General features: G+C 39.7%; 1 protein-coding gene across 6 annotated transcripts in view; it reads left to right on the top strand.

The window, feature by feature from the left end:
* APP (amyloid beta precursor protein) overlaps positions 1 to 27,211 on the top strand; it is a 199,378-nt gene that overhangs the window by 91,341 nt on the left and 80,826 nt on the right. For all 6 annotated transcript variants that reach the window (XM_015299094.4, NM_204308.2, XM_046943383.1 and 3 more), the window contains exons 4-6: positions 4,739 to 4,851; positions 6,603 to 6,796; positions 23,299 to 23,501. In XM_015299094.4, coding sequence (XP_015154580.2) covers positions 4,739 to 4,851; positions 6,603 to 6,796; positions 23,299 to 23,501 — 510 coding nt within the window. The remainder of the gene's footprint in view (positions 1 to 4,738; positions 4,852 to 6,602; positions 6,797 to 23,298; positions 23,502 to 27,211) is intronic.

Raw genomic sequence — 27,211 nt, 5'->3', positions numbered from 1 at the left:
ATTGAATAAATGTAAGGGACATACATACAGTAGGCACAAGAGCTAACAAACATTGCACCTATAGAACAGGGCATCACAGAGCCCATGGGCTGGGAAGGGCATGGGTGGCTCTGCCACTTGCTGCCAGCGTCCTGGCATGTTACTGACTGGTGTGATCCATGGGGAGTCATAAGAAAAGACACGTTTCTCCCAGAGTTCTCAAGAACGTGGGCTCAGACCCTTAATCTCATAATTCATTTCAGCAAGGCCTTGTGCTCATTGATGGCACTGAAAATGAAGCCATGAGTCCTGGAACTCCAGCATTTGCAGCATATTTTCATGCAAAAGTTAGAACAGGCTCTCTTTGAAAGTACTCCCCTGAACATAATTTGAGCATACTTATTTTTTGGTTGAGATCCCAGCCATCTGCTAGCAGGTGTTTGGTTTCATCACAGATTTGGTTTCATTACCTTTCTCATCTTTGCTCTCTTTTTGTGTGATGTTGGATGGATCCTCACATCCCAACTGTTTTATGCAGTGGATGGAAGATCTGCTGACCGTGCCTCGCACAGCATACAGTATTTTCATTTTGAATAATTTTGCCTTGATAGAATATCTGCCATTTGAACAGATAGGGCAGTCCTGTTCTTGTAAATGTGCTTGCTTGCTGAGCCTTTTTCTTCCTCGAGTAGATTTAAAAGACTGTGATCAGATGCCTTTGCTAGAACCTTTTGTTAGAGGTTGAGTCTTAATAGACTTCGTAGTCTTTGCTGGTTGAAATACTTATTTCTGAACCAAAACTTAAGGTCTTGCAGCGCGAAATCTGTTGTTTTTTCGGGAGTATTTTTTAGAGAATACAGTATGCTTGTCTGAATGAAAATTATTCAATAGTAAAATGTGGCGTTAGAATCTGTGACTGTGATCTGTAACGTGTGGCAGAGCTGTCTTTGATACATGTCAACTGCTACGCTGTTGGGGTCCGCTGGGATGTGGCAGTGTGAAGGCTGCTACAAACGTAATGGAAAATTGAGCGTCAGGAAAGAGATGAACTGAGATTTGTAAAATGAAATTAAGCTGTGATTTACGACTTTGGCATGATGTCTTGCAATGATGTGTAGGACTTAAGCATAGACTGTGAATACAACCACTTAAACATAGCTGTTCAAAGACATAGGTTTGAGTTGGGAACAAGCAGCTTAGTTCCAGAAGAGCAAGCAGAGTATTCTCTGCCTTTGGCTAAACGAATTGTAGGCACAAGGTTTTCTGTGGTTTTGTTTGTTTGCTTTTAACTCGGTAACTTGATCTCTGCCCGGAATTCCCCTTCAGGGCTGTTTTCTCCAGAAGGGCCAGAAACCCAGAAGGCAGTGCAGGCTGCTTTTGTTCAGACCTTCCCTGAGAGAACGGGTAAACATCTCCTGAAAAACAAGTGGTTATTCTACTTGCCTCTTGGATTACTTGAGGGAATTTAGTGATTTATGAACTCATCAGGAGACAAATTGTGCCGTCATGTTTTATTATTAGAGTTACCTCAGCAGACCACAGATGTAGGACTAGAATCAAAATGCAAGAGACCTTGAAAAAGACAGAAAAATACAGAAAATAGGGATAAATGCAAATCTGACAGCAGCAGTACCAGTGGTGGCAGTAATACCACTCCTTTGTGGTTGGGGTTCATCTTCAAGGTAAATTTTGCCAGTCCTTTTGCCTATGGAACAATGACATTTTAGAGCTCATTGGCATCAGCCCTCACTCAGGAGGCAGAGGACTGTGCACTCTTCACGTGTTTATTTCCTCTGCGTAGTCTGTTCGGTTACTTGTTCAAAAAATCAAGCAGTCCCCAAAGGCATAATGACTCAGCAGCACTGTAAAGTAAATGAATACTGAAGTTGTACAGATAGAAGCCTGTCCATGAGCCAAATGTATTTTAAGTGCTACTTCCTGGTGGGCTTGTGTTTCTGGTAGGCTGGCCCAAGGAAAATAAGTGTTTCAGTTGTCAACTGAACTGAATTCCCTCTGTCAAACTGCCACTTGAGTGGGAATTTATTAAAACAGCCAAAAAAACCTGAAACCCACCTAGAGCAAAAATGCAAAGTTTAAATGTAAAACTTCATATACAGTTGTAAGAAATTGAATTTAAAAAGCTTCCAGGGCATGATCTTTATATGTATTGATAAAGCTCAGAAGACTCATTTGCAAAGTTGCATATAATTCTGTATAATGATGGAGTATTATGCCAAACAACCGCCCTCCTCCCCAGTTGCTTCTGAGAACTGGAGGGGGCTTGTTCCTCTGGGTTGTTTATTTCCATCAAATTCAGCAACTGGCTTCAAAATGGAGCCTCACTTGGAATGCGGATTCAGGTTACTACGAGGATGTGATTACCTTATTTTGAAGGAATCTGATGTGATAAAGCAGATGCACATTATCTGTATAAAAGTCCAATCCAATGCCATACTTTGGATTATGTCAAAAAGTCTAATATTTCTTTAGCAAATTGATATGTGTTAAATAAATCACTTTTTTTCTTCTTTTTAAAGTTTTAATTACATACTGCCAGGCACGGTTTGGTATTTGTTGGTATGATTGGTTCAGTATTTGTTACTCTGCTGAAATTATATAGGCTAGTTTTTTTGGTTTTTGGGCTAACAAGGTACACTATTAATTGCCTTCTAGCTTTGCACTTGCAGTGCTCTGACAATACTACTGAGTGTTAAGGTGAATGGAATGTTTTCATGCAGAAGTTAAATAGGTGTGTTGGTATTTGGACTATTTGGACTCTTATGCCTGTGCGTATCTGAAGTCAGATGATAAAGGGTTGCGCACAGTGTTGTATGCATAGCTTCTAAATTCACATCTGTTTCACTGGAGTAAAATGAACTACGTGATATCTGCCACTTTTACAGGATTTCTTTTTGTTTCTTTTCTAGAAATGTTTGTTATAAAGACTGCTCTGAATGTTTTGTATGCTTGAACAGGCAATAGCATGTAACTGCAGATATTTATGAAAGGCTCTGTCCTGTGAGAGCAAGGCAGACATGCTCCATGAGCAGAACACCCACGTGCTTTCTTAGTGCTCAGGTACTTGGCTAAATGGAAGCATTGCCCATTACCTATGAGCTGAATCATTTTGGGGGTGTGGCAGGATAGTCCCTCACAACTATGTGACTATGACTAAAAGCCAGGTGCACATTTATTTGCATTTTAGTGCAGGATTTAGGTGTGACACCACTGTCAGTAGAGACTCCATTAGCAGAAGCTGCACACTTTTTATTTTGGGTTACCAAAAAGTGTTTCAACTCATTATTTCTGCAGCTTTATTCTACATACCTCCAGAAAGCAGTTCTGTTAATAATTTGCAAGCAGTAGATTGTGTCACACAAGGGTAAAGGTAATAAAATCCTTTTTTTCCTAGTAAATTGAGCAACTGAATTTAAAGACTCGAGATCAAAAGCATTGAAGTAGAACAAGGAACTTCGTGTGAAAAGTACATCCTGGTGATTAGCAAAGCTATATGCATGTATTTGCTGAACTGTGCTTTTCCCCCAGCGCAAGGGGGGTGTTGATTATTTTTAAAGCAGACTTTGTTAATGTAAGCCTCAAGGACTGTTTCATCAGGTCCCCGAGATGACCCTCTACTGAACAGTAAACTTACAGTCATCTCTTTCCAATTCATTAACTCATTATTGTGTCCGTTCAGCCATTGGGACATCATGGTTTGTTCATTTAAAACCTACTGTAGTTTTTTGAAGATTGCAGACAATTGCTCTGGGGAGCTGATCATTTATGCCAGCTGAGTCATGTGCTTCACAATGCAGGGTCTGTTCAGTACATCAACTTTTCAAAAGCATTCTACAGTTTTTTGTTTGCCTCTTTTTTTTTTTCTTTTAAAACATTTTGCAAGTGTTTAGGTTCGTTTAATTGTAAAGCCAGAATTGTACAGGATTAGTGATTTTAGTCTAATGAATCACGTTACTCATCAGCTGAGTATCTTTTTAATTGTATCGAAGCTGTGAGCATTATGTACTTCAGTGGTGTTCTGTTGCACTTCTGTGCTACTGCTAAAGGCAACACAATTTCTTTGGTCAGATCTGTCCATGGTAAAGAGTCCTTTTTCCCCTCGCTCTGGTCAGATCCAGGTAGGCAGGTGACGATGAGTCATCATGTTCCCTGGCTTCTGAGCTCTGCTGCCCTTTTTGGTTAATCTGAATTCATCTGGCTGATGTAATGAGGCTGCAAGAGAGAGGCTACATCACAACAATAACTCTGTGGACTATTAGTAATGTAATTAAGTAGAAATACTCTAGGATTATTAAAAACAATATGTTAGGATAAGATTTATTCCATAATGGAAAAATTGATTATATTTCAAGCCCCTACCCTACACAAACCCTGCATAGATGCAGAAGCAGAGCATCATCATCCCTCCCAGCATCCTGTGCTAGCCTTCCATGAGCTAGATCCCATCATCTCCTAGCTTCATGTTGCACCACACGTCATCAGTGGGTCCAGCATGTTTCACACAGCTCAAGTAGAAGTTTCCATATTATGCTAAAGTTTCCATAATCCTGTATCAAAATCAGATCAAAGTAGGAGCATTGTGGAAATTCAGAGACTGCACCATTCTTTGCAAACAGCCCCTGCTGCTCATCCACAGAAGCTGGCCTATACCTACCAAGAGGTTTGACAGGATGAGGTACTAGATGCAAATCTACTGTTTATTATTCATGTTTTTTTAATTTACTATTATTCTTTCTTTCAGTGGGTGAGTTTGTGAGTGATGCCCTTCTGGTACCGGACAAGTGCAAGTTCCTTCACCAGGAAAGGATGGATGTGTGTGAAACTCACCTGCACTGGCATACTGTTGCTAAAGAGGTACACTGATCTGCTTTTCTAGAACTATATCGCTATTCTGAGAATGAGCTGAAGTTATAGCAGTGATGCTGAAAAGAAGTTAAAAGGATGCTTATGAATGGTTGTGTAAAAGGCTTTTTGTTACACTTAATAAGAAAACTATGCATTATTTAACATGAGCCCTATTTAATAATGTTATTTTTTTCCCCACATTCCATTACTCATGATGTTTTCTGTCTCATCTGGCCTCCTTGCTACTGTTGCTCTGGAGCTAAAGGTGAATGGATAAACTTTAATTGATGAAGGCTATGCCTTTACTGTTACCATCAATTGGTGTCATATTGCTATGCCAGCTACTTCACAGGGCCTTAAGATGCAGTATGTGAAGTTCAGCATGAAAGTTTAAGAGGCCTTGTGAAACACAGAACTGTCCAAAGCCATCTAGCAGTCAAGCACAGAGTTTAAATTGTCAGTACTTTAACTGAATACAGAAATGAACTTAGTATTGCAATTGCTAATATGTATTTGCCACTGTTGTCCTTACCTGGAGAAGCTGTAGCAATAAGAAGCAAAATAAACTCCAAAATGTCTTGTTGCTGTTTTGTTTCAAACCTCCTAATTCATATATTGTCCCACCTTCTGGAGATCAGACTTGAAATGTGCCTCGTAGCTTTTCAATTGGGTCATACCATTGCCCTCTTAAAATAAGTTTTTAAGGCACCAACCTTCAGATATGCAAATTCTAATTTTAAATGTAAATCTATCTTGCAATGAACTGTTTAAAGGCATTAATAGCCCAGGAGGGCAAATAACTGTTCTGCCTTAAGGTTTTCTGTGAAATAGAACATGAGAATTTTGAGCAGGAGCATATGGAGTCACCATGTATGTGGGAGGAGATAAGTCCTTCCATATGGGCAAAGACAAAGGGGAAGGGGACAGAAGGTCTTGCTGCTTGCAAAGGTCATATAATGGTTTGGGTTGGAAGGGACCTTTAAGATCATCTAGTTCCAACCCTCTCCTATAGTCATGGACACCTCCCTCTAGACCAGGTTGCTTAAAGCCCCATCCAGCCTGGCCTTGAATGCCTCTAGGGAGGGGACATCCATTGTCTCACTGGGCAACGTGTTGCAGTATCTCACCACCCTCACAGTAAAGAAATTCCTAATATCTAGTCTAAATCTACCCTCTTCCAGTTTAAATACTATTTCCCCATATCTGGTCACTACATGTCCTTCTAAAAAGTCCCTCCCCAGCTTTACCATAGCCTCCCTTCAGGTACTGGAAGGCCACTATTAAGGTCTCCTTGGAGCCTTCTCTTCTCCAGGTTCAAGAGCACCACCTGTCTCAGCCTGTCCTCACAGGGGAGGTGCTCCAGCCCTCTGATTGTCTTCATGACCCTCCTCTGGACACACTCCAACAGTCTTTTGTTGGGGGCCACAGAACCGGACATAATATTCCATGTGGGGTCTCAAGAGAGCAGAGTAGAAGGGCAGAATCACCTCCCTCAACCTGCTGGTCATGCCTCAGGATACGGTTGGCTGTCTAGGCTTCCAGCACACATTGCTGGCTCAATGCAGACACAGGCAGGGAGCTAACCAACAGTGTGAGTAGTAAATGCAGAGGTGATGACTTAAGTCATGTTTCAAAATTCAGAAAACATGCAGCTCACTAACTTCAATCTCCTTCATCTGTACATGCCCCTTATGTTCTCTTGAGATCAGTAACATCTTTTTCCAGCCTCTTCCATGACAATGTTATTTTATTTTCTGTAGTCCTGCAGCGAGAAGAGTATGAATCTGCATGACTATGGCATGCTGCTGCCCTGTGGAATTGACAAGTTTCGTGGTGTGGAATTTGTTTGCTGCCCATTAGCAGAGGAAAGCGACAATCTTGACTCAGCTGATGCTGAAGATGATGATTCAGATGTCTGGTGGGGAGGCGCAGATGCAGACTATGCAGATGGAAGGTAGGAGCGGCTTTTTCCCCTTATCATCTTACAAGAGATGCCAAAAATCTGTCTGAAAGACCTCATTGTGGAAGGAAGACTCCTTTCTATAAGTAATTTGCAGCTACAGTGGGTAAACTCATTTTAACCTTCCGCATAAAAGCTTATTGCTTATATAGTTATTGCACATTTTATGCCTTTATCTTTTGTTCAGTTAGAAGTATTGCCATATTTATAGCAAAAATGCTTAACTGCATAACTTCTTGGCTACTAATTGACAAATACTGTTTTCTGACATGCTTCCTGTGCAGTCTGGGGGCACTGCAGCAGATATTCAGCTGACATCCCTGTTGGAGACTTTGAAATATCTTCATTTATAATAGGCGTTAGCTGTGTTGTTGTTATTCCCATAAGAATATTTTTCTGCTTTTACTTTCTAAGTGTGATTTATAAAAGAAAATCTGTTTTAACGTCTAGCCTTTGACAGTAAGACTAATTAATATGCTTCTGTTACAATAAGGAATGGAGGTTTCTTTTTCAAGTCAGCAGTAGGATGGAAAAGAAGTATTCTATAACCCACTCATCTTTGTCTTTTGACATCCCCTGTGCACATAGGTTAATTTTGACCCAAATGTGGGTTGTGACTGTGTTGTGATTGAGTGGTCCAGTGCTGTCAAGGACTTTTCATACAACTCTCTTGAGCACATTAGACAGCAGTTGTGAGAGCAGAGAACTGAATTCCAACCACTACTGGAAGATGAGTTTCTTCATAAAACCAATATTTGAGTACAAAGTCTTCTTGTCCTCCCTAGCTTGAACATTTGATACTGTGCTAAGAAGGTTAGAGAATGCAGTGTTTCTGCTTCTTAGGTGATGGTATTGCACCTTTTGCAAATAGTGGTAGAAAATCCAAAACTTGAGGCAAATTATAAGCAGTTTCACAGAGAACTATGAAGATAAACTGGGACCAAATTAAGTGTTTAATACAGAAAGTTCACTGTTCCTAATTGTGTGAGTTTGGACTTTGTAATAATCTTGAGGAAAATAAGTTCAGGAATAGGGTAGAGGTGAAGCACAGAAATTAAGTTGCTGTAATATGGTGTAAAGAGAGGACAATAAGACAATGAAAAGTTAGGAAGACACTTCATGATGGGCATCTAAATATTCCCTGACAAAGCATTAGTGTGTGTTGCAAGGAAGAGGAGTTCTTGAAAAATGCATTAAGTTAAATTAAAATAATTTACAAATTTATTAATAAAGATTAATTAAAATAAATATTTTCCTACTGTAATTTTCAGTCTTCTATGTAGATGAATGAATGGTAGGGGCTGTTGGATGCAAGAAATCTCCATCAGGCTACATTATATATTCCCTCTTGCCATGTTCAGGCTTTTTTTCTGACCTAAGCTTCCACTAGTTATCAAAATGTCACAATTCATAACCTTTTGGTGTGATTTGCAAACTAACCTTTGGACTGTTACTGTGTCACATCTGTGTTTGCTTTGGTCTTTGATTATAAAATGTTCTCTTAGAGTATGAAATTAGCATATACTTCATACTGATTTGCTTTTTCTCTTGCATATATATATATATGATAGAGAAATATAAGATAGATTTATCTTGTGTTCAATCTACTTTATCTCTGTATCTATATATTGTATGTAGTTATTATTATATCTGTACATACAACTTTCATGTATCAGTTCAAAGTTTCCTAAAATATTTCAAATGGCAGAGCACACAAGGATGTATATAAAATTGTTTTGTTTATAAGGCAGTTTATTTCTGTTTTTTTTCATGTTTGTCACAGAACATTTACCTTACTCTTCTGTTTTGTTCTTCTGGAAGCAATTTAATATACGAAGAGAGTAGGTCAGGAATAACTTCAGAAATTCTTTATCCGCTGGGAATAGGAACTGGAATTGCATTTGAAGCAATTTCTGAAGTTGCAAGCAAATATTGCTTTTTTTTTTTTCCTTCACCTCCCGTACATGTGCATACAAAAGAAAAATGAAAGGATCCTTTTATGGGGCACTTGTACTTCAACTGCAGATGAAGAGCCAAGCAATTTGTAGTTCTCTTACACTGACTCATTCGTGTTTCTTGCTGCCTCTTCAGCTTCCGAACGGCATTTAAACCATGTGTACTGGAGGCAGAAATACTCTTGAAATTTAATCATATTAAAAACAAACAAAAAACACAACAAAAACTCAATTTCTCATGCAGCAGTAGGTGGTAGTTCAAATGTGTGTATATTTTTGTATATTTTTATTTGTATGTATATCCATCCATGCATATAAAAGCATATGTTTTAATAAGTATATATATGCCTTAGCGCTGATTGTGAGGGAGAAAAGAGAAGGGAAGGGAAAAGTACAGGGGGATATCTTTCAATGCTGAATTCCCAGTATTTCATGCTATTAAGGCCACATTGTTTGAAGTATCTACTGAAGTTTTTATTTTTCATCTTAAATCATAGAAAGCTTTTGCTACAGGTATTTTAGTATCTTTTTTTTACTCAGAATTGGCAAGTGGTACAGCTGGAACAGAACCCACTCGTCACACTGGGGTGGAGTCCATTCTGTTGCTGGTGATCTGGCTACAGGATAAATCCATGCCATCAGAAGAGTGCATGGAGGCATTTTGAACTACAGCATCATCATGAGTGGATGTTCTGACCAATGTGGATCTGACTGACCTGCACCTCATCATGAAAAGGACATAGCTTGCCTCAACATGTCACTTGTTGAAAGTACTTGGCGAAAGGATGGAGGGTGTGCTGCCGTGATGGATATGGCAAATTTCAGTTTGTGAGGCCAAAAGGGAAGATCTTGTGCTCTTGAAATGCTGTCATGTCGTGCTTGTCCTGAAATAGTATGCAACTAGGAACTCGCAAGCATTTTCAGTGGTGTTCCTTGCTGTTATCCACACTTTAATTAAACTTAACTTGAAGACTGCCTGAGGGACAGCCAGGTGCAGGTATGGGCTCTCAGTATAGCTGCAGAGATCTCTGTTTATAGCTGCAATTCAGTCAAATGACCTACAAGCTCTGGCTGCCCTTGAGAACTCAGCACAGCCTCGTGGCCTCCTGCCCATACCTGGACACTTGCTATGAGCTTTTGGTGTCCTTGATACCTCAAGCTGAACATCTCTGGGAGTGGTGACTGAGCTGAAAACTTCAGATCTTCTCTATCCACACCCATTTCATGCATGCTTCTTCTCTTATCATCACTGCGTATCAGACCTCCTCTGCTTTCCTTTCAGCCTGCAAAATAGGCTGCTGTCGGCATCCCTCTGTTACACTAGGGAAACGGGCACAGTGTTGAGTGTTATATAGAAAGCTTTTTGTTAGGACATGACTCTCATGACCCAGAAGGACAAGATAGTGTCCTAACTTCAGTCAGGTGTCATTTTACTAGACTATCTGAATTTATTTCCAAGGTTCAAAATAGAGGATTTAATTTTCTCATTGTTCTTTTCCTTGAGAGGTCAGGCCAAATTAATTTTGTCTGTTCAGTGTATGTTCATGATTTACGTTCAGCTTGATTTAATGATTTGGGTAGTGTAGTAAATGTGTTGTAGTGCTTTGTGTAAGGGCTTGGTTTATAGTTTCTCATAAACCTCTGCCAAGCGAAGTTTTATGGCTTATTCATACCTGCCCTTAGGATTTTTAAAGCTACAGTAAATAATTCAAAGGAATGCAATCCATTTTATGCTGAAAATTAGGCATCTGTGAAGTAAAACCCAAATAAGAATTTATGTTGTATAACGTGGTGGCCATGTTGTGTCCTGGTTTTGCAGTGCTCGTCTCCCACGTGCTGCAAAAGAAATGGTTAAAGCTATATATACTTTTCTTTTGCTATCTCAAAGAACTTTTTTTTTTCCAGTGGTAGGCATCTGGAAAAACTGAAATTTCTTAATTGTCTCCTTCACTCATAATGCAGACAATCCTGAAAAGCTTTTAAAACCAGCCATTTTTTCCCAATGGTGAAAACAGCATAATGTATGTGACTCTTATGCTGAATTGTTTCCAGGTGAGACACCATGCTTTTAATTGTCTGTTTTGTTCGAGCATTTGGGGAATAAAAGTAGCAGAGACTAATAAAACTGCTCTGCTGAGTACCTTTACAAGGATTCTCACTGCACATGGAGGAGCTGTACATTTAGTTTCTTTCACTTCTTAGCTCATTTTATACCTTTGTGACTTAAGTGGTACAAAGATATCAATGCATGGTTTTACCTACTGCCTTCTTTTCATAAATGCTTGCAAGTTAACCTTAAATGAGTTACATTTAATTCCCTGAAGTGTTGTCATTAAATCAGGCTGTGCATTTAAATTGGCCACAGCCATTTAATGCCCTGACCTGCTGCAGCAGCACAGAGTCCTCCTGGTGTGTTACGCTGTTACCTTGACAGAACCTACGCAGGCCAGACAGGCAATTTGTTTGTCTGCTTGTGGCAAATATTTATGGAAAATTCCTGAGTTAAGCAGCGACACGTAGCAAGTAATTATAGTAGGCAAGAAGTGGTGAGTATACAAGAGTCAGTATAATAATTTTAAAAGCTAAATTTTATGGGTTTTTGTCATTTCTGTACTTGAAAACTTGTCTTGCCTACTTTAGGTGTAAGTATGACCAACTCCAACATGTCTCCCTTCTTCGGGTCTGTGTATCACAGAGCAGCGGGAGACTTTGTCCAGGCAAGAGCCGTGAAGCACTGTTTTAGTTGTGATATAGGGCTGCAAATGGTGTGACAGCAAACACACAAAACATGAAATCCCATTTCTTCCCTTCACATCTCTCTTTGTCCCTCTTGCCCTTCTGTTTCCTCTTCTCATTCCTTCTCTGTCTCACACGTGCATACATCCAGAAAATGCACTTGGAAATAGAACAAGAAAGGCGAGCCTTCGGGGGGTTTGTTTGGCAGGGTTGTGCATTTCTTCCCACTGCATGCTTAGGGAGATCAGAGCATCTTGTTTACTTTTTATCAATCTTTCTTATTTACAAATCCAACTAATTCTTCAGTCTGTTTGGCGTTTGAACTAACTCTGGAGGAAAGAAACTGAGCTCTGACATGGAGAATATTTGATGATACTGGAAGATGAAAGTGGTGATGTCAACGAGTTGCTTCCTCCCATTTCAGGGAGAGATTTCTGTTTCGCTTCTCTAGAGGACCTCAGTGGTCAGGCCTTCAGCCTCGTGTGTTGTGCATCTTTCCTGTGAGTGCATGTGCAGTGAGGCAGGCTCCTGTGTGTGGATGGCACCTCTGCTGCTGTGGCATGGGAGCTGGGTGTCCAGCATCCTCATGGGACCAGCAAGTGCTGCAGGCCTGAGGGGGGTGCAGACCCAGCCTGCTGGCTGGTTGTGCACACCTGCTGGTGTAGGGCTTGCAAGGGTTTTAGGAATGAGATTCCCACTGCTCCTTAAACCCTTCAATTTCTTTTCTACAGGTTCACTCATAGTTTAGCTAGTGTGCCATGCCATTTTGTCTTGTCCATTCTTCCCTCCTCCCATCATTTCTACTGTTAATGTTGTCCTGCAGTGTTGAGTGAAAAATCAGCAGCTTAACTGGAACCAGTTCTGGGCCCAGAAGATATGTCTTAAGAATGTAGAAATAGGATATCTGGAGTCCTGAAGGTTTTGGTATTCTAAAGCTAAAAATGGTGACATTGATCAAGAGAAAGGAAGGTGCTGATGCTAAATTCTTGGTTGGAAATAGTCACTGGAGGAAAAACAAAATTAACATTTTGTCTCTGTTGAGTATTCATCTGTTTTCAAGCTATCATATTACATTAAAACAAACAACAATGAATTATCATCTGTTTAAGCTCTTTCATTAAATAGGAAAGTCAATTTCTAAAATGTCAGTGAGAAATCCTCCAGTGGGAATCTCCTAAATGATTCTTGGGGAAAGAAAAAAAAAAAAACAATTGCATCCACTCCTGCAGCACTAGTAAAGCTGAACTAGATCTGAAACTAACAGAGTCTGGACTGCAGATTCTCACTTAGAAACAGGAAATGACTTGTTTTTGGATGGATAAGCAAGATTTCCCTTTTTCTGTGCTGTGCCAACAGACTATATACCCCTGAAATGATCAGGAAATGGAACTTCATGCCAGTGGTGCATGATTTGCTTTGAAGGGAGTTTGGCCATCTGTGACACAAGAGCAGCAAGGGATGCAACCAGAGGCAGTGTTCTCCTTAACTGTCCTAATACAAATTGTTCTTAATCATGGGTCAGTGAGCTAATACGTATACAAGAAGTTACAAACTTGCTTATTATTAATTGTCTCCCTCCCCAGATTAACTTCAATAGAGATTAACAGCAATTGTTGAAATAGGTGAACCTGATATCATAAGAATTGTCCATCACCAAATTGGTATTTGAAAGAAATGGAGTTAATATAGGGGAGATGGTGTGGAAGATGTTCTGATTTTTGAAAAACAGTATTTCTGCTAATTGGTCGGAAATTCATATCTCCTCAATGTCTGTAGTTAAAAACTGGAATAAAAAAGTGTCATACCTGTTATAAAACACATCTCAAAATGCCGTTGGTTTTAACACAGCTGATATTAATGGTACAGCTTATCTAAAAAGTTCTGTTTTCATAAGTATTTTCATGATAAAACTTAATTGCTTTTCTTTATAAATTTTAGGCACCGCCAAGTAATAGGCATAATATTACAGCTTATGCTGAATATCTTCTGAAGTATTTTCTCCTATTAGCATATTCTGTGATTAGCATATTCTGTATGCTATTAGCATATTGTGTCTTAGATTCTTAGGTTAATTGTTTTTGTCTCTCATGTAGACGATTTCTTAATACTTAGATAATTCACAAAGTCTTTTTAATAGCATTTTTTCCTCTTTAATGTGGATGTTGTTAAAACAAAATTCAGGAAGCATAACAAAACAGGAGTGTTAATGACTCTAGAAGGTGTGCTAAGTGTTGAATTTCTACTTATGACAAGAACTTTCAAATGGAATTGATGAAACAGCGTGTTGCTTTGGGGGGTAATTGCAGCGGTGCTGAGTTAGCAAATCTAATCACCATTTGAGTATGAGGCCTTAACTGAAATGATGGATGAGACTATGGGTGGAGAGAATTAATCTAATTGAGAAAGTGATGAGTAGGATATATCCATGCTTTTGTGACCCCTTATGAGAGCAGTTTGCTAGCTGTGCAAACCACCTATATGATTCACACGAGTGTTCAGCCTTTTTTCAGGAGGTTAATGGCATCAAACTTGGATATTTGATAAATAGCAGACTTTGAGAGAGGAATGATGCTTTTAAGACCTCAAAAAACCAAGTCATTTGTTGCAGTTTGTTCTTTAAGTAATAAGCAAAAGCGTTATAAGCAAAAATGTTGTCACTTGGCCAACACTGAAATGTTGGAGCAAAAGGTTCCCTGTATACGTTTGTGTAGTAAGCAACTCAATACACTGTTCTGACATTTCTCCTGGATGTTCTGAGAAGTTCTTCTGGCATAAAGATGTATACCATCCCATCTCAAACAGTGTGCTATGTATTCTTTGTGGAAAAAAAATGGAAGTGAGAAATTTGCAGCTGGGTCTTTCAACATGTATTGTCACACCAGTATGTCTGTGTGCCAATGGACTCATAACTGGATGTTCCTCCATAAAGTTAGCCAGCAGTTCCTGCTCTCTTTTACCTTTCGGTGATGGTGGTGGTTACTGTGGTCTACACTAGAAATATGAGATCAGTTTAGGATGCTCTGTGGAAATTTAAGAATTCTACTTCTTGTGAGGCTATGCTCTTACAAATGCTGTGTAGTAGAGCATTTTCTGTAGTAAATACTTTTTTCCTCCACATTTTAAGAAAGGCTGCATACATATTTCTGAATGTATGGATGAAAACTGTAAATACTTTTCTGTTATATTGATGGAAGAAATTTCTAATCTTGAATATTTTTGGCTCTGGTCGCATGATAACATGCCATTTCTTCACAAAGGATCTCTGTTTTTATCACTGCTGAGGAAAAATAGCACTGAAATTGTGACTTGAGTGAAAAAGAAAAGGTTAAAACAGTAAAATGCTGAGCTGGTGAAGAGCTTGGTCTGGCTGCGTGAGTGGAGGGGGGATCCCCTCAGCAGAAGGCCTGGCTGCTTGCAGAAGCTGCTGATGGTAGCAGCATTTAGAAAAGATAAGATGGCACATTCTCTGAAAAATGTTAGGCAACACCTTAAACTGAGCATCCAGGGTACCTCTGTGCTTCTGGCATTTTTTGTTCGCTTTCCCAATTGTAAAACAAAGACGTTCTTGCAGTTTGGGCCCGTAGTTACCATGTGAGGGTACTGAGGTGAAGAATTCCACAGACAAAGCATGTACTTATTTGATTCATAGTTCATACTGTGTACCTCCAATAATCTGTGAGATAACAGGTTAGACAAAGAGACATTGAACAGTCCCTTCTGATTACAGCAGAGGTTTTGCAGAAGCAAATGTGTTGTAACAGATCCAGGGTTTCCTGCTGATTCTCAGGCTGGTTGAAATAGGGCCACACAGATGACCTTCGCCCTTCCGTTTTCCATTGCATTCGGTCTTAATGGTCTTCTAATGTCAGGATTTTGATTTAATATTTATTAAATGTCAGAAGGCTCTGTGATCTTGATGAATCTTACGTGTTTGTAAACACATTTCTGGTTTTGATTTTCTCTGCTTTTTTTAATATTCTGTTTAAAAATGAGATTAAAAGATCTTTAGTGCAACTTCTTTCTACTGGAGTTAATGAAAGCAGGCAATTTTTTGTTATCATTGTTATGTGTAAAGGTAAAGAAAAAACACACTGTAAAAGCAGGAAGATGAGAGACATTAAGAATCACATAACTGTTGTTTGGTAAAGTCTTAAGAACTCAAAAGCAGCTTGTGTAACACTGTGAAATAGCTTAGTTCTTTCATTTTTTTTTCAGTTAGGACAGGTGAAAATATACATAATTGCAGTTCCAAGAGTAAGGAAAAATGAAAGGGAAAATGGAAAATAATTAGAAATTACAAAATGAATGCTGGAAAAATGCTAAACAATATGAATCTCTCATTATGATTTGGTGTACTGTGGAAGATGCCCATCTGAATTCTTAAAATTTTAACTGTACCTGAAAAAGTGTTCACATGTGCCCAAATGTCACGTCCTTTCTTTGTGTTGTAACAAATCTAATTAATTTGCATAGTTTAATCCAGGCCTAATGAAAATAACTAAGGCAGTTTTAAGCAGTTTCTGCTTTTGGAGTGACTTAGCAGGCAGAGCAGAAACATGGCTAAGGTGCCTTGTGGGTCGTACTTCTGATTCTGTAGATCACTGTAATTTTCCAGGCTTTGACACCAATAAGCCATTTAAAAGACAAGATATGAAGACTGGGGGTCTGGCATAACCCTTTTCTTTCCTGGAACTGTTCCTAATCTCATGGCTATATCACAGTTTAGTTCCTATCCTGCTGTTTCCCCCTGCCTTGTCCCAGTACTTGAGGGGAAAAAGACATTTTTGGTGGAACTCCTTCCTAGACTTTCAAGGTGAATGCTGAAATCTTCATTTTGTGCTTTGTTTTGACTTTCTCTCATCTACTCAAAAGCAGAATTACTGTGATAGCTTTTGTTCAGGTTTACTCCTCTGGTGCTCAGTTTCACGCAGCTAATATACTCACCTTTACCTTGAAGTCAACTAGAGCACCAAAGTCGAAGTTAAATATTAGAAAGTACAGTGATGTGAGCACTCATGCTCCTAAGTGCACCCTTAGTTTAGTTTTTAGCTTTAAGTAGTTCCTGTGTTGAGTCATTTGTTTAATTAGTGGCACTGTTCAGGGGAATGCAGTGCGTGCAGTGGTAGGTTCAAACCTGGTTTGTGAGAAAACTCATCCTTCAGTCAGAGGAATGCAAGCTTTAGATAAATGCTAGGTGGAAAATGCCCAAACCTTTGATGTGCGTGTTTGTTGTGAGGAAATTTGGTTCCTCGCCTGTTAGCTTTCTAATTTGCTTTTAATCAAAAGCCTGGTAATTAGGCCAGGTCAAGTGCACTCATTTTGTTTGGATTCCAAGCATTTGTCATACTCTTCTGTGTTCCTGTTTTGAATTTCCTGTAAAGATATTTACTCTAAGACACATAGAGGTTCGCAGCTGGATCTGTTTCCAAGCTCACACTTAAAGAGCTTTATGCTCTGCATCTTTGCTATATACTGGAATGCATACCTGTGTTTATCATTAATCTTCTGGTAGAAGCAAAGTTGTACACAGGCTGAATACTTGAAAATCCAGTCCTATCTCTTGTTTCCTGAAGTTCATTTGAGAGGAGCTGAAGAGGCTACAGAGAAGTACAAGATGCTGGAAAGTGGGATGGTGGCACCTGCAGCAGTCAAAGTTATGGATTCATAAATTACTCTCAGCTTCCCTTGCTGGGCTGGAAGAGCACAGGCAGCAGCTTATGTGCAGTAGTTGTTTGTCCTGTATTAATTCCCTTGGCTGTCTAGAGCCAACAAAACATCTCAACACCTGCCTGAATGGGGGTTGTGACAAAGTGGGAGTCGGCCTCTTCTTCTGGGTAACAGTGATAGGATGAGAGGAGTGGCCTCAAGCTGAAGCAGTGGAGGCTCAGATCGGATGTTAGGAAATGTTTCTTCTCAGAAAGAGTAGTGAGGCAGTGACACAGGCTTCCCATGGTGGTGGTGGAGTCACCATCCCTGGAGGTGTTTAAGGAAAGGGTAGATGTAGTACTTAGGGACATTGTTTAGTGGGCAATATTGGTGGTAGGTGAATGGCTGGGCTGGATGATCTTAGTGTGCCTTTTCCAACCTTAATGATTCTGTGATTCTACTTACTCAGTTTTGATGGCTGCTAAAAACAAACAAACAAACAAAACAACCACAGTGCAGATGGAATCTATTTGCATTAAAACAGAGTTTCAAAAGTGCAGTGAACACTAATCTTTTCAGATTTCAAAACATCTGTCTTTCACACCTTTTCATTCCATTTTCACCTAGTGATGAAGTATGTTTCTGTTCAAGTTATTTGGCAAAATCATGCTTTAAGTACATCCAAATGGATGAGAGTTTATTGCAGACAAAGGTGTGAGGCACTTCCCCAAACCACTAATTAGTTGTTATTTGTTATTGGCAATTGAAAGCTTTGCCAAATTTTTGTCTGAAGGTAATAATTACAGACAGAAATCTCTTCTTAAAACGTAGCTTGTGCTGCAGTCCCATGAGTCCTAAAGCACAGTTGGAAAGAAAACTAATTGCTCTCTTTATTTGTATTCTGTTTTTGTCCCCATTGTAGGTTATTGGAATACTCAAATCAAACCTTCATCTTCTGTTTCTCATTTCTTGATCAGCAGGTGAACATAGTTCACTTTCATTTGTTTCCTTTTACCGGTATTTCAGTTTCATCTTCAAGAAGTAACAGAAATATGCCCAATTCTGAGTGAAGTGTGTAAACAATATGTTGGTGTCAGTTCTTACTGAAGTGATGGATGAAGTAAAGAAAGTTATTAGATATGCATAAGCAGAACTGTGCTTTAAGCACTCTTTGTAACTATGTGCCTGGATGCGTACTGGCAGTAGCTCTACAGTGGTATGTCTTTTAGAAACAGAAATGTGCCCATTGGTATGTTTTTATTTATATCAGTGTTAGAAATGGAACTTGCTACCTCTTAGGGCCGCCTGAAACTCCAATGCTTCTGCAGCATCCGAAATAGTGCTACAACTGCCGAACTTGAAGTAATGTGTTTCATCACACACAGGAATGTAGATGATTCCTATTAAAAACCCACTGCACTGCTTGGATGCTTGAGGGAAGTATTATTTCCATGATAAAGGAATGAATTTTAATATCCCATATGTGGGGAGATAGAAGCAGGAGGTTCAAAACCACAGTGACCTGTGTGTCCACCATTAAAGGAAACGGTGCTGCCTGGTCTGCCAGAAGTCTTTGCTGACAGCAGAATGAGGTACAGCGATGATCTGTGTGAAAATAGCAAATGTTTTCGTGTCTGTGTTCAAGCTTCAGAATTAACCTCCATTGTTTACTGCTGAACTGGTAAATTCAGATGATGATAATATGGCTTTACAAATCTGTGAACCTGTCAGTGTATCAAGTGATATCTTTTGAGCAGCCTTTGAAAAATTCTGTCACCAGCACCACTTAAGCTAAGGCAAAATGTCAACAGTATCTTTGAAACGAAATGCTTCAGTCTGCAGTGCTAATAAAACCCTGCCTGGGATGGCATCAAGGGAATATATGGAAATGTTGTTAAGATACTGTGAAGAAGAAACAAAACTGAGACATAGTCGTTAAGCAAAGAAGGTAAAATGTAATAATGGTAATGGGAAGTAAGCACACCTGCTACATATATTAAAACTCAAAGATTTCTGAGAAAAATACCAGCATCCACGTTCACCTTGTAGTAAGCTTCTGTTGGAAGAAGGTGGATGCTGAGGTGAGAGGTGTGCAAACACTGTGAGACGCTCTATCTGGGGAACAGCACTGTGCTGGTGCTGATGGAGAAATGTGAAACAGTACTAGAGCATGAAGTATGACATGGAGAAACAGAGCTTTATGCAGTGTGCAGCAGGGAGGTTTTGGCACCATTCATAATGTAGATGCGTCGGTCCAAAAGCTGAAGTATAACTTCACTCATCTGTTGTTCCTCTTCATGCTCTTTGAGGAAGACCCAGGATAGTAACAGTGATGAAGTCCAAAGAGACAAAACCAAGGATTGTTATTCTGGTTGTGTTACAGGGAGCGTAGCACATTTCATAATACTAAAAGTGCCAACTCCAGCTCCTGTCTTTGTGACAGAAGTCCATCAGGATTTAACATTGTTTATAGATACTAAACCTATCTTCAAGGATAAGGCTCAGAGTCCCCTCACTGGCAGACACTGGGATTCTTCCTCCTTCCCAGTGGCCCGTGGCCCTTGGCCCCTGAAGAGTGATCTTAAGCCACTCACACATTATTGCTTTTCTTGTGTGTGTCGTGACCATTACCTCTTAGAAGATGTCGTTATTTTCTGCATGTGCTGCTGAGCATGTGTGCTGTGTTTGAGTCTTAGGAGCGCATGAATTAGAGTACTTCCATTGTGTTCTAATGTAAATTGCTGCTTTTTTTTTTTTTTTTTTACTGTTAGAGCTGGCTAGGGTATGTCCCTCACTGTTTTATATTTATGTGGATTGGTCTGCGTTACTGTGTTGCATAGCTGAGCATAATACTGGTCTCATTCTGGTATTCAGTTTCACTGAAGGAGAATCCTATTGAGGAAGTGCAAAGCACTTTTCTCCTTCTATTCTTCTTTGAACAACAGGGCTAGTAGGGAAGAGAAAACCTTGCAAAGCCCAGTTTCAGGTATCCTATTTCTTCAAGTTTTATAGCAAGGTTTATGTTTCCATTTAGGTATCAAAATCAAGGGCAAAAACACTTTAATTCTGTTTTCACTGTTCCTTCTTCTTGTAGCTTGCAATAAAACAAATCCTGCAAAATAGCACTTTTGTGGTTTGAATCTTGCCATATGTGTTGCTAGCAGAGATGCAGTTTTTCTAGGAATGATCACAAATAATATCAAGAAGATTCTTCCACAAAATTGTGCTAGATTTTTAGAATATTTTCAGGAGCCTGATCCTATCAGCTTCGACTGTTGTAGTCTTCCATTATTTCTGCAGCCTTCTCTGATGTATAGTTCTTGCAGCAAGGAGCAACTCATAAAGGGGATATGCAGGTTGGGGCAACCCATAGTCATTTCCTTCTGATAAATTGCTAGTGAGGAAACCAGGGACCACTGTGATGGTGAACAGAAACAACTGGTACACGTAGAGAAATATCTTCTTATATCATGCCTCCATCATACCCCCTCCTGAACACAACAGCTTGGCCTTGATGCCGAAAGTTTCCCAGTAGAATGCTGGAGACTGACATAGCTGAGTTAATTGCTTTTGTGTAGCTAAAAACAGATGGTTATTGGATGCATGCATACAAATTATTTTTGAAGCAGCTTTCCATGTGACTAATTGACTTTCCTTTTTTTTTGTTCTGTTTTTTTGTTTTGTTTTGTTTTGTTTCGTTAGTGTGAGGTGTTGAGTGATTGGATTGGAGGAGGTTTTTTGTATTTTTTTTCTTTTTAACTTTATGAACTTGCCAGTATCTGAGAGTGATCATTTACGTGAAAGGAAAATGAAAAAATAATTGCACCTTCTTAAAAGTGTGTTGTGTTAGCTCCTGTATTTTTAGCTCAGGTGAGAGAGACAGAAAGAGAAAGAAAGGAAGAGATAGCAGCTTTCTGTGAAGTTGAAAGGCATAGCCTGTCTGATGCTCTAGATCAAAATCTGGGTGCCTTATACTCATCACATCTAGTTTGAATGTCTGTAGGTAGCCAAGACTAGAAGCCCCTTAGCCTGGAGATCAGAAACAGATATTAGAACTTAAGAATTCATCTCCTTTTGGCTATTCAAAGGTTACGGTGTATGTGTAGCAATTATTTCATGCTCCTAAAAAGGTTTAATACTTTGTAATGGAAACAGAAGAATTCTGTTACTCAGAAAGGATTTACTAAGAATGAAGATGGTAATTTTGGAGATACTGAGATTAGAATGTCAGAGGAAGACCACAATGTAGAAATGCTGGAATTTCTAATTTAGTTCTTTGAAATGAAGAAACAAAGAAAAGAACCTGGTGGTTTTGTCCCTTTTTCAGTCGTTCCCATGTAAACAGAAACAGGTAATCACTTTTTTGGACTCTTCTGCAATTTAGCTTTACTATACCCATTTTTGTAACCTGCTTAGGCTTCACTCAGTGGAAAGCTTCATTATTTAATTCTTTCCTGTGTTTTGAAAGGCCAGTAATTTTGGGGGTGAGAAACAGAGAATGCATGCTTGTTTATATAAAGTCTTAACTTTTTCCTAGTAATCATTCTTGTGGCATACGAGATTCTTTTCACTGTTTCCTAATTTCTTCCTAACACTTTTTAAAAGACCATTCTGTCCTCCTATTTGCTCTGAGTTGTACTTTCAGAGCTGTACCAGACAACATATTGTAAAGTGAAACATTACAGTCTTAGTCTTCAAAACGAAGTGAAAGCGGCAAGGTGTTAACGTCAAATAAAAGGCTGTTCAAGCATATGTGATACCATGAAAAAAAAGATGCAAAGCCTCTTGTGTATGATGCTAATAAAAAGTCACTGCATGTTTGAATATTTAAGGATAATTTACTCATTAGCAGTGAATTTCAAGAAGAGGACAGATTAACAAATGTGAGATTTTCCTTCAGCTGGTACGAGGTTAGTAAGTCTTCCAAAAACAGCAATGGCAGTCAGTAAGTGTATGTATTTTGGCCTATTGCCTGTATATCGTTCAGAATTATGAGCAGTCCTAATCTTCTTGACACATTAAGCCACCAAACGTGTTTGATAGCTGACTGCAGCGTTCCTTCTTATTGCTGGAAACTGATTAAAGTCCTGAGAATTTTATGTAGCTGCACAAATTGTCATTTAGGTTCCTGTGATATATAACGAGATTTAGCCCAATAATTTGAGATTTCTTCATGAGCTCAGAGGTGTGCTTACATTTCATACAATCATGGCTTGGGTTGGAAGGGACCTCAGAGATGATCTAGTTCTGACTCCCCTGCTGTGGGCAGGGTTGCCGACCACTAGATCAGGTTGCCCAGGGCCCCATCTGATACGTGACAGCTTAGTACCATAGGCCTTGCAGCGTAGCTGAGCTGAGCTTGCCATGCTGAGTGGCCGTACATACTGGCTGAGACAGTGGCCTTATCAGGATAACCCTGCAGACTTCAGCATTTGGTCAACGCAGCTCTTGTACAGAGGGCCAAAACTGGAAGGCTCTTCTCTCTTTCTGGATAATTAGGTCCTTAGTGTTGCTGCTGTGTCCATTGCCTGCTCTGAGGTGCCTGAAGAAGACAAAACCACAAAGAGAAGAGCTAGCAATAGTCAGCTGAAGAATGAGTTGCAGTACAGTGTCAGCTGTCCCCTCCCTCCCACAAAAAATTTGGACAATGTCTTTTCACTAAACCTTGTGGAAACTGCTTTGTGCACGGCTCCCTTAATAGTGGCTTTTCTGCTCACAGAATACTGTTGTAACAACAGAATGAAACAGTCATTGTAGAGAATTATGGGTCAGCTGGATGCTTGGTTTGACATCAAGCTGTCCTCTGAGGATGACAGGCAAAGTAGCCCACAGCGTGTCTTTGAATTAGGTGTCTCCTGGGTGAGAAAATCCTGAGGAACTCTCTGCTTTCATCTGTGTATAAGCTGAGTGCATTTTGGACTAATTTGGGCTTTTTTCAAAATACAAATTGATTTGTTGACGGCAGAGTGAAGCGAGTGTATTTGGAGTGTTATTCAGCTGTCAAAATACAGTATTGCTAATGAGAATTCTTTTTTCCATCCCTGCATACAAAGACGAGTTCCAGTCTGGTATCCTGCTAGTTTTCTCACAGCATTGCTAATGCTTTTTTCTTCCTGTGAGATTTGTTGCTGACTTGTCGTTATAATTTTCTTTGTTTAGCGATGATAAGGTGGTAGAAGAACAACCAGAGGAAGACGAGGAGCTAACTGTTGTGGAGGATGAAGATGCTGATGATGATGACGATGATGATGGTGATGAAATTGAAGAGACAGAGGAGGAGTATGAGGAAGCAACAGAAAGAACTACCAGTATCGCAACCACTACCACCACAACTACAGAGTCCGTGGAAGAAGTTGTCAGAGGTAAATTCATGGGCAGTTAGCTTGTGGCTGGAAAACTGTTTTTACTGCTTTGAACGTTCGCTCTTCATAACAAAAAATATTCTAAATAGCAAAATACTCTAAGCTGCAGCATCATTATGTTTCATCTTCTGTAATTTGCAAGTTTAATCCCTGCCCCTTTCTCTTTTCCATTACAAGTACTCTTTGGAAGTGTTTGGTCATTGTGTATGGTTTGAATAGTAACTGACAAAGTGTTTTTTTTTTTGTTGGGTTTTTTTTTTCAGTTAAAGGAACATTCAGTAACTTGACTGCCATGTGTAGCAATTAACACAAAAAAGTTGTGTTTGGGATGTTTTGCATTTGTTACAGAATAGTGCGTCAGTTCAAAGCAGGAGCTTGCGCCTTTTACCCTAGTCAACGGACAAAGCAGCACAATATTTTTAAAGGCCACACTTCTCCTGCAATATGTATTTAAATGAGTTGTTCTTATGTTTCTATTTTTATAAGAACAGTAGCATATGGTGTAAATATATGTAAAATGGATAGTGGTTTTTCTGCAGCGCTTACAGCTCTACCAGTAAGGGCTGGAGATGATGGCAGAAGATGAGATTAAAAAGAGAGAGGATTTGGGACTTGCAGGAAGCAAAGGCAATATGAGACGAGGCAGTAATCCATGGTAGTGGTGTTTGCCAGAGCAGGTAAGGAAAGAAGGAGCAGAGGGCTTCTGGCTGTGATTTCTCACCCATGCATGTGACAGAAGGGTGCCGAAGAGAAATGCCTTGGAAAAGGGAGACTTTCTTCATTTAGTTTTTCTATTCAATGTCTGTGTAGTTAAGCTCTCTCATCAAAAACGTTAATGCTTTAGTAAAATGATTTGCAAACGTTTCTTTCTAAGGCTGAGGAAGCAGTCTTGTGCCTTTCTGTCTTATATAGCTGTCTGTTGAGTGTTTTGCTCAATTATTGGAGAGCCAGTTCAGTGAGAATGGAGTGGGAAGAGATTATATTTAAATCTTTAAACCAATTAAATACATTTCCATATGTGAGCTTTCACCACCTGGGAATAAAGTGCCCTGTTCTGAATGGAAAATGAATATTGAGGAGGAGGGGGGAAAAAAAGAACACTTCATTTTAATGGGATTTTGGATGAGTGGAAATGAGGACAAATTAGGTAGAGCTCGTTTCTTTACTGAGGCTGACATTTCAAAGAGGTTAAGATGTTTAGCCTTCAGGAAAATAATATGTAATAATATGAATGTAAAATACAAAAAAGAGGAGGCAAACTGTTGAAGCCACCTTTCAAAAATCCCTTAGAAATGTACATGCTTGCTGGCAACAATGAAAAGCTATTGTCCCATTTCTCCCAAGTCTAAAATTTCTCACCACGGTGACTGAGAGAAATACCTGCTGCTGCAGGTGAGGTGAGAGCTGTCTGTTACCAATATAAATTCCCAGCTAGCTCTGCCCCAGCCCTTCCTACTTTCTGACCTCCAGCCTTCCTGGGGCATGGAGGGTGCTGAGGCTGGCTCTGAGTGCATCCAACTGAGCTGCACCATGCAGAATGCTTGTTTATGTCCCATGGAATTTATCATTTTAGCCCTTACTCCTGCTTCTTTTGCTGTGCTTGAGAGAACACTTCCCTCAGGGCTCCGTGTCCTCCTGATGCTGCCAGCAGGTCCGTGCAGAAGCTTCTGCAGTAAGCATCCACCGTTCATAAAACATGTCCTAGGATGCTCTTCAGAGACACTTCACAGCTAGTTTTATGTAGACTTTATGAAGCTGTGGCTAGTACCATGTCATAGCATTAAAGAGCACAAAGTGTAGATTTGTCCCACTTTAGAGGACTTGCTTTTCAACCTGAAATCAACAAAGCCCAACTGTTCTAAAACCATAAATTAAGGTCTAATTGAGTCTTTTCTCTCCCAAATCAGTGGAATAACTGCCATCAGCCATAAATAATTGAAAAGCATAACTGTAATGTTATACTTTAAAGACAACTAGGGCTATTGTAGAATCAATTTATTAGACAATTTTATTTCTGTACGTACTTCAATGAATCATGATGAAAATAGCAATAGTGCATCTATTTGCAAACTTCTTTCCAGTGAATAGGAAGTTACGGTCTTGCCTAGAGAGTGAGCGAGGTCACTGACAGGAGGACAGTCTTTTCATTCATTTTTTATAGGCTACATTCTTTATTTAAAAATGCAAATAAACTTTTCGTAGCACACTACTTGGCAGTATTCACTTTCCTTCCTTTCCTGAGGGACCATCCCTACTCTCAGTTCATATGGAGTAGGGCAGCGGACTGAATTTAAACCTCCAGGTCTGCTCTTGCTGTAGCTGAGGTGTTAAATCTAGCTGATGGTGAGTCTGAGGTTGCAAGTGTCCACAGAGTTAATAGCAGATCTGTATTTTTCTCTGTTGGTCACTGGGAGATGTTATCACTGAATTTGTGATCAAGAATGTGTGGCCCTTTTATAAAGGCCCACAAGAAATCGGTGGCTCTTGATTCCACACAGGATGGGAGGAAATGGCCTTAAGTTGCACCAGGGTAAGTTTAGATTGGATATCAGGAAAAACTTTACAGAAAGGGTTGTTAAGCACTGGAATGGGTTCCTCAGGAAGGTGGTTGAGTCACCATCCCTGGATGTGTTTAAAAACCGTTTGGATGTGGTGCTCAGGGACATGATTTAGTGGAGGGTTGTTAGTTAGGGTAGTACAGTTAGGTTGTGGTTGATGATCTGTAAGGTCTTTTCCAACCTGAGTGATTCTGTGATTCTCCAGGGAGTGAGGGAGATGTCTTTTTCTGGTGGCCAGGTGTAAGCAGCAGAGCATTTTGCTGCTGTCCTGGCTGCATAGCAGGTTTTGTGGAGCTGTTCCTGAGCCATCCAGGCTCCAGGTAATTCTTACAGTGTGTGACTGAACAAGCAGTCGCTCTGTTCTTCCTCCACATGTAATTGTTTGTGATTTTTTTTTTCTGCTCACCTTCAGCACAGTAGGTGATAGGAAAAATCAGTCTCTCTTGGCTTACGACAAAGAATAATCAGTTTGGATGCAACGCTTCCTGTCAGCATAGTATTCAGTCCAGTCTCATTTAAAGGAAGGCAGTGGGGTCAGCACAGCAGCCTGGCAAAAACGTTGGGCAGCTTCTTTGCATACCGATCGACAAATGTGGAAGATTCGGCATAAGCTTGACCTGCCTACTCTAGTACGTAGTGCTGCCCTTTAGCAATCAGTTTGGCATTCTCTAATTCTACTGGATTTTTTTAACCAGTTAGGAAACAATTTTATCACTGGTGCTTGACATGGTATTTTTACTATGTTTGCAATCTGGAGTTGCAAGCAGGAGATCATATGTTGACTTCCTAGCTAGAGAAAACTAGCCTGATGTTTGTGTCATAGCTCCTACCTTTATTGATCTCGTATACTTCTAGCTTACTTCTCCCCCCCCCCCCCCCCCCCGCAGATTTGTGTGTCTAAAAGACTTGAAATCCACTCATTGGCAGCATTTTAAAAGCAAGGGAGGTTAACCCTGCTGGCTAGACCCATCAGCTGTAAATTTGGGGATAATATTAAAAATTTTAGTATCATTAACTAGATTTGAAATGTTATTATCTTGCCTTTAAATTAATATTTTCTTGTTTTTCATTTCCTTCAAGGCTGTGCAGTACGCTTTTTTTGGAAAATGATAATGTGTGGTTGTATGGTATTAAGAAAACACTCGCGCATTG

This window comes from Gallus gallus, chromosome 1, assembly GCF_016699485.2.
Source record: "Gallus gallus isolate bGalGal1 chromosome 1, bGalGal1.mat.broiler.GRCg7b, whole genome shotgun sequence".
Classification (NCBI taxonomy): domain Eukaryota; kingdom Metazoa; phylum Chordata; class Aves; order Galliformes; family Phasianidae; genus Gallus; species Gallus gallus.
This window is presented reverse-complemented; position numbering and strand designations above follow the sequence as displayed.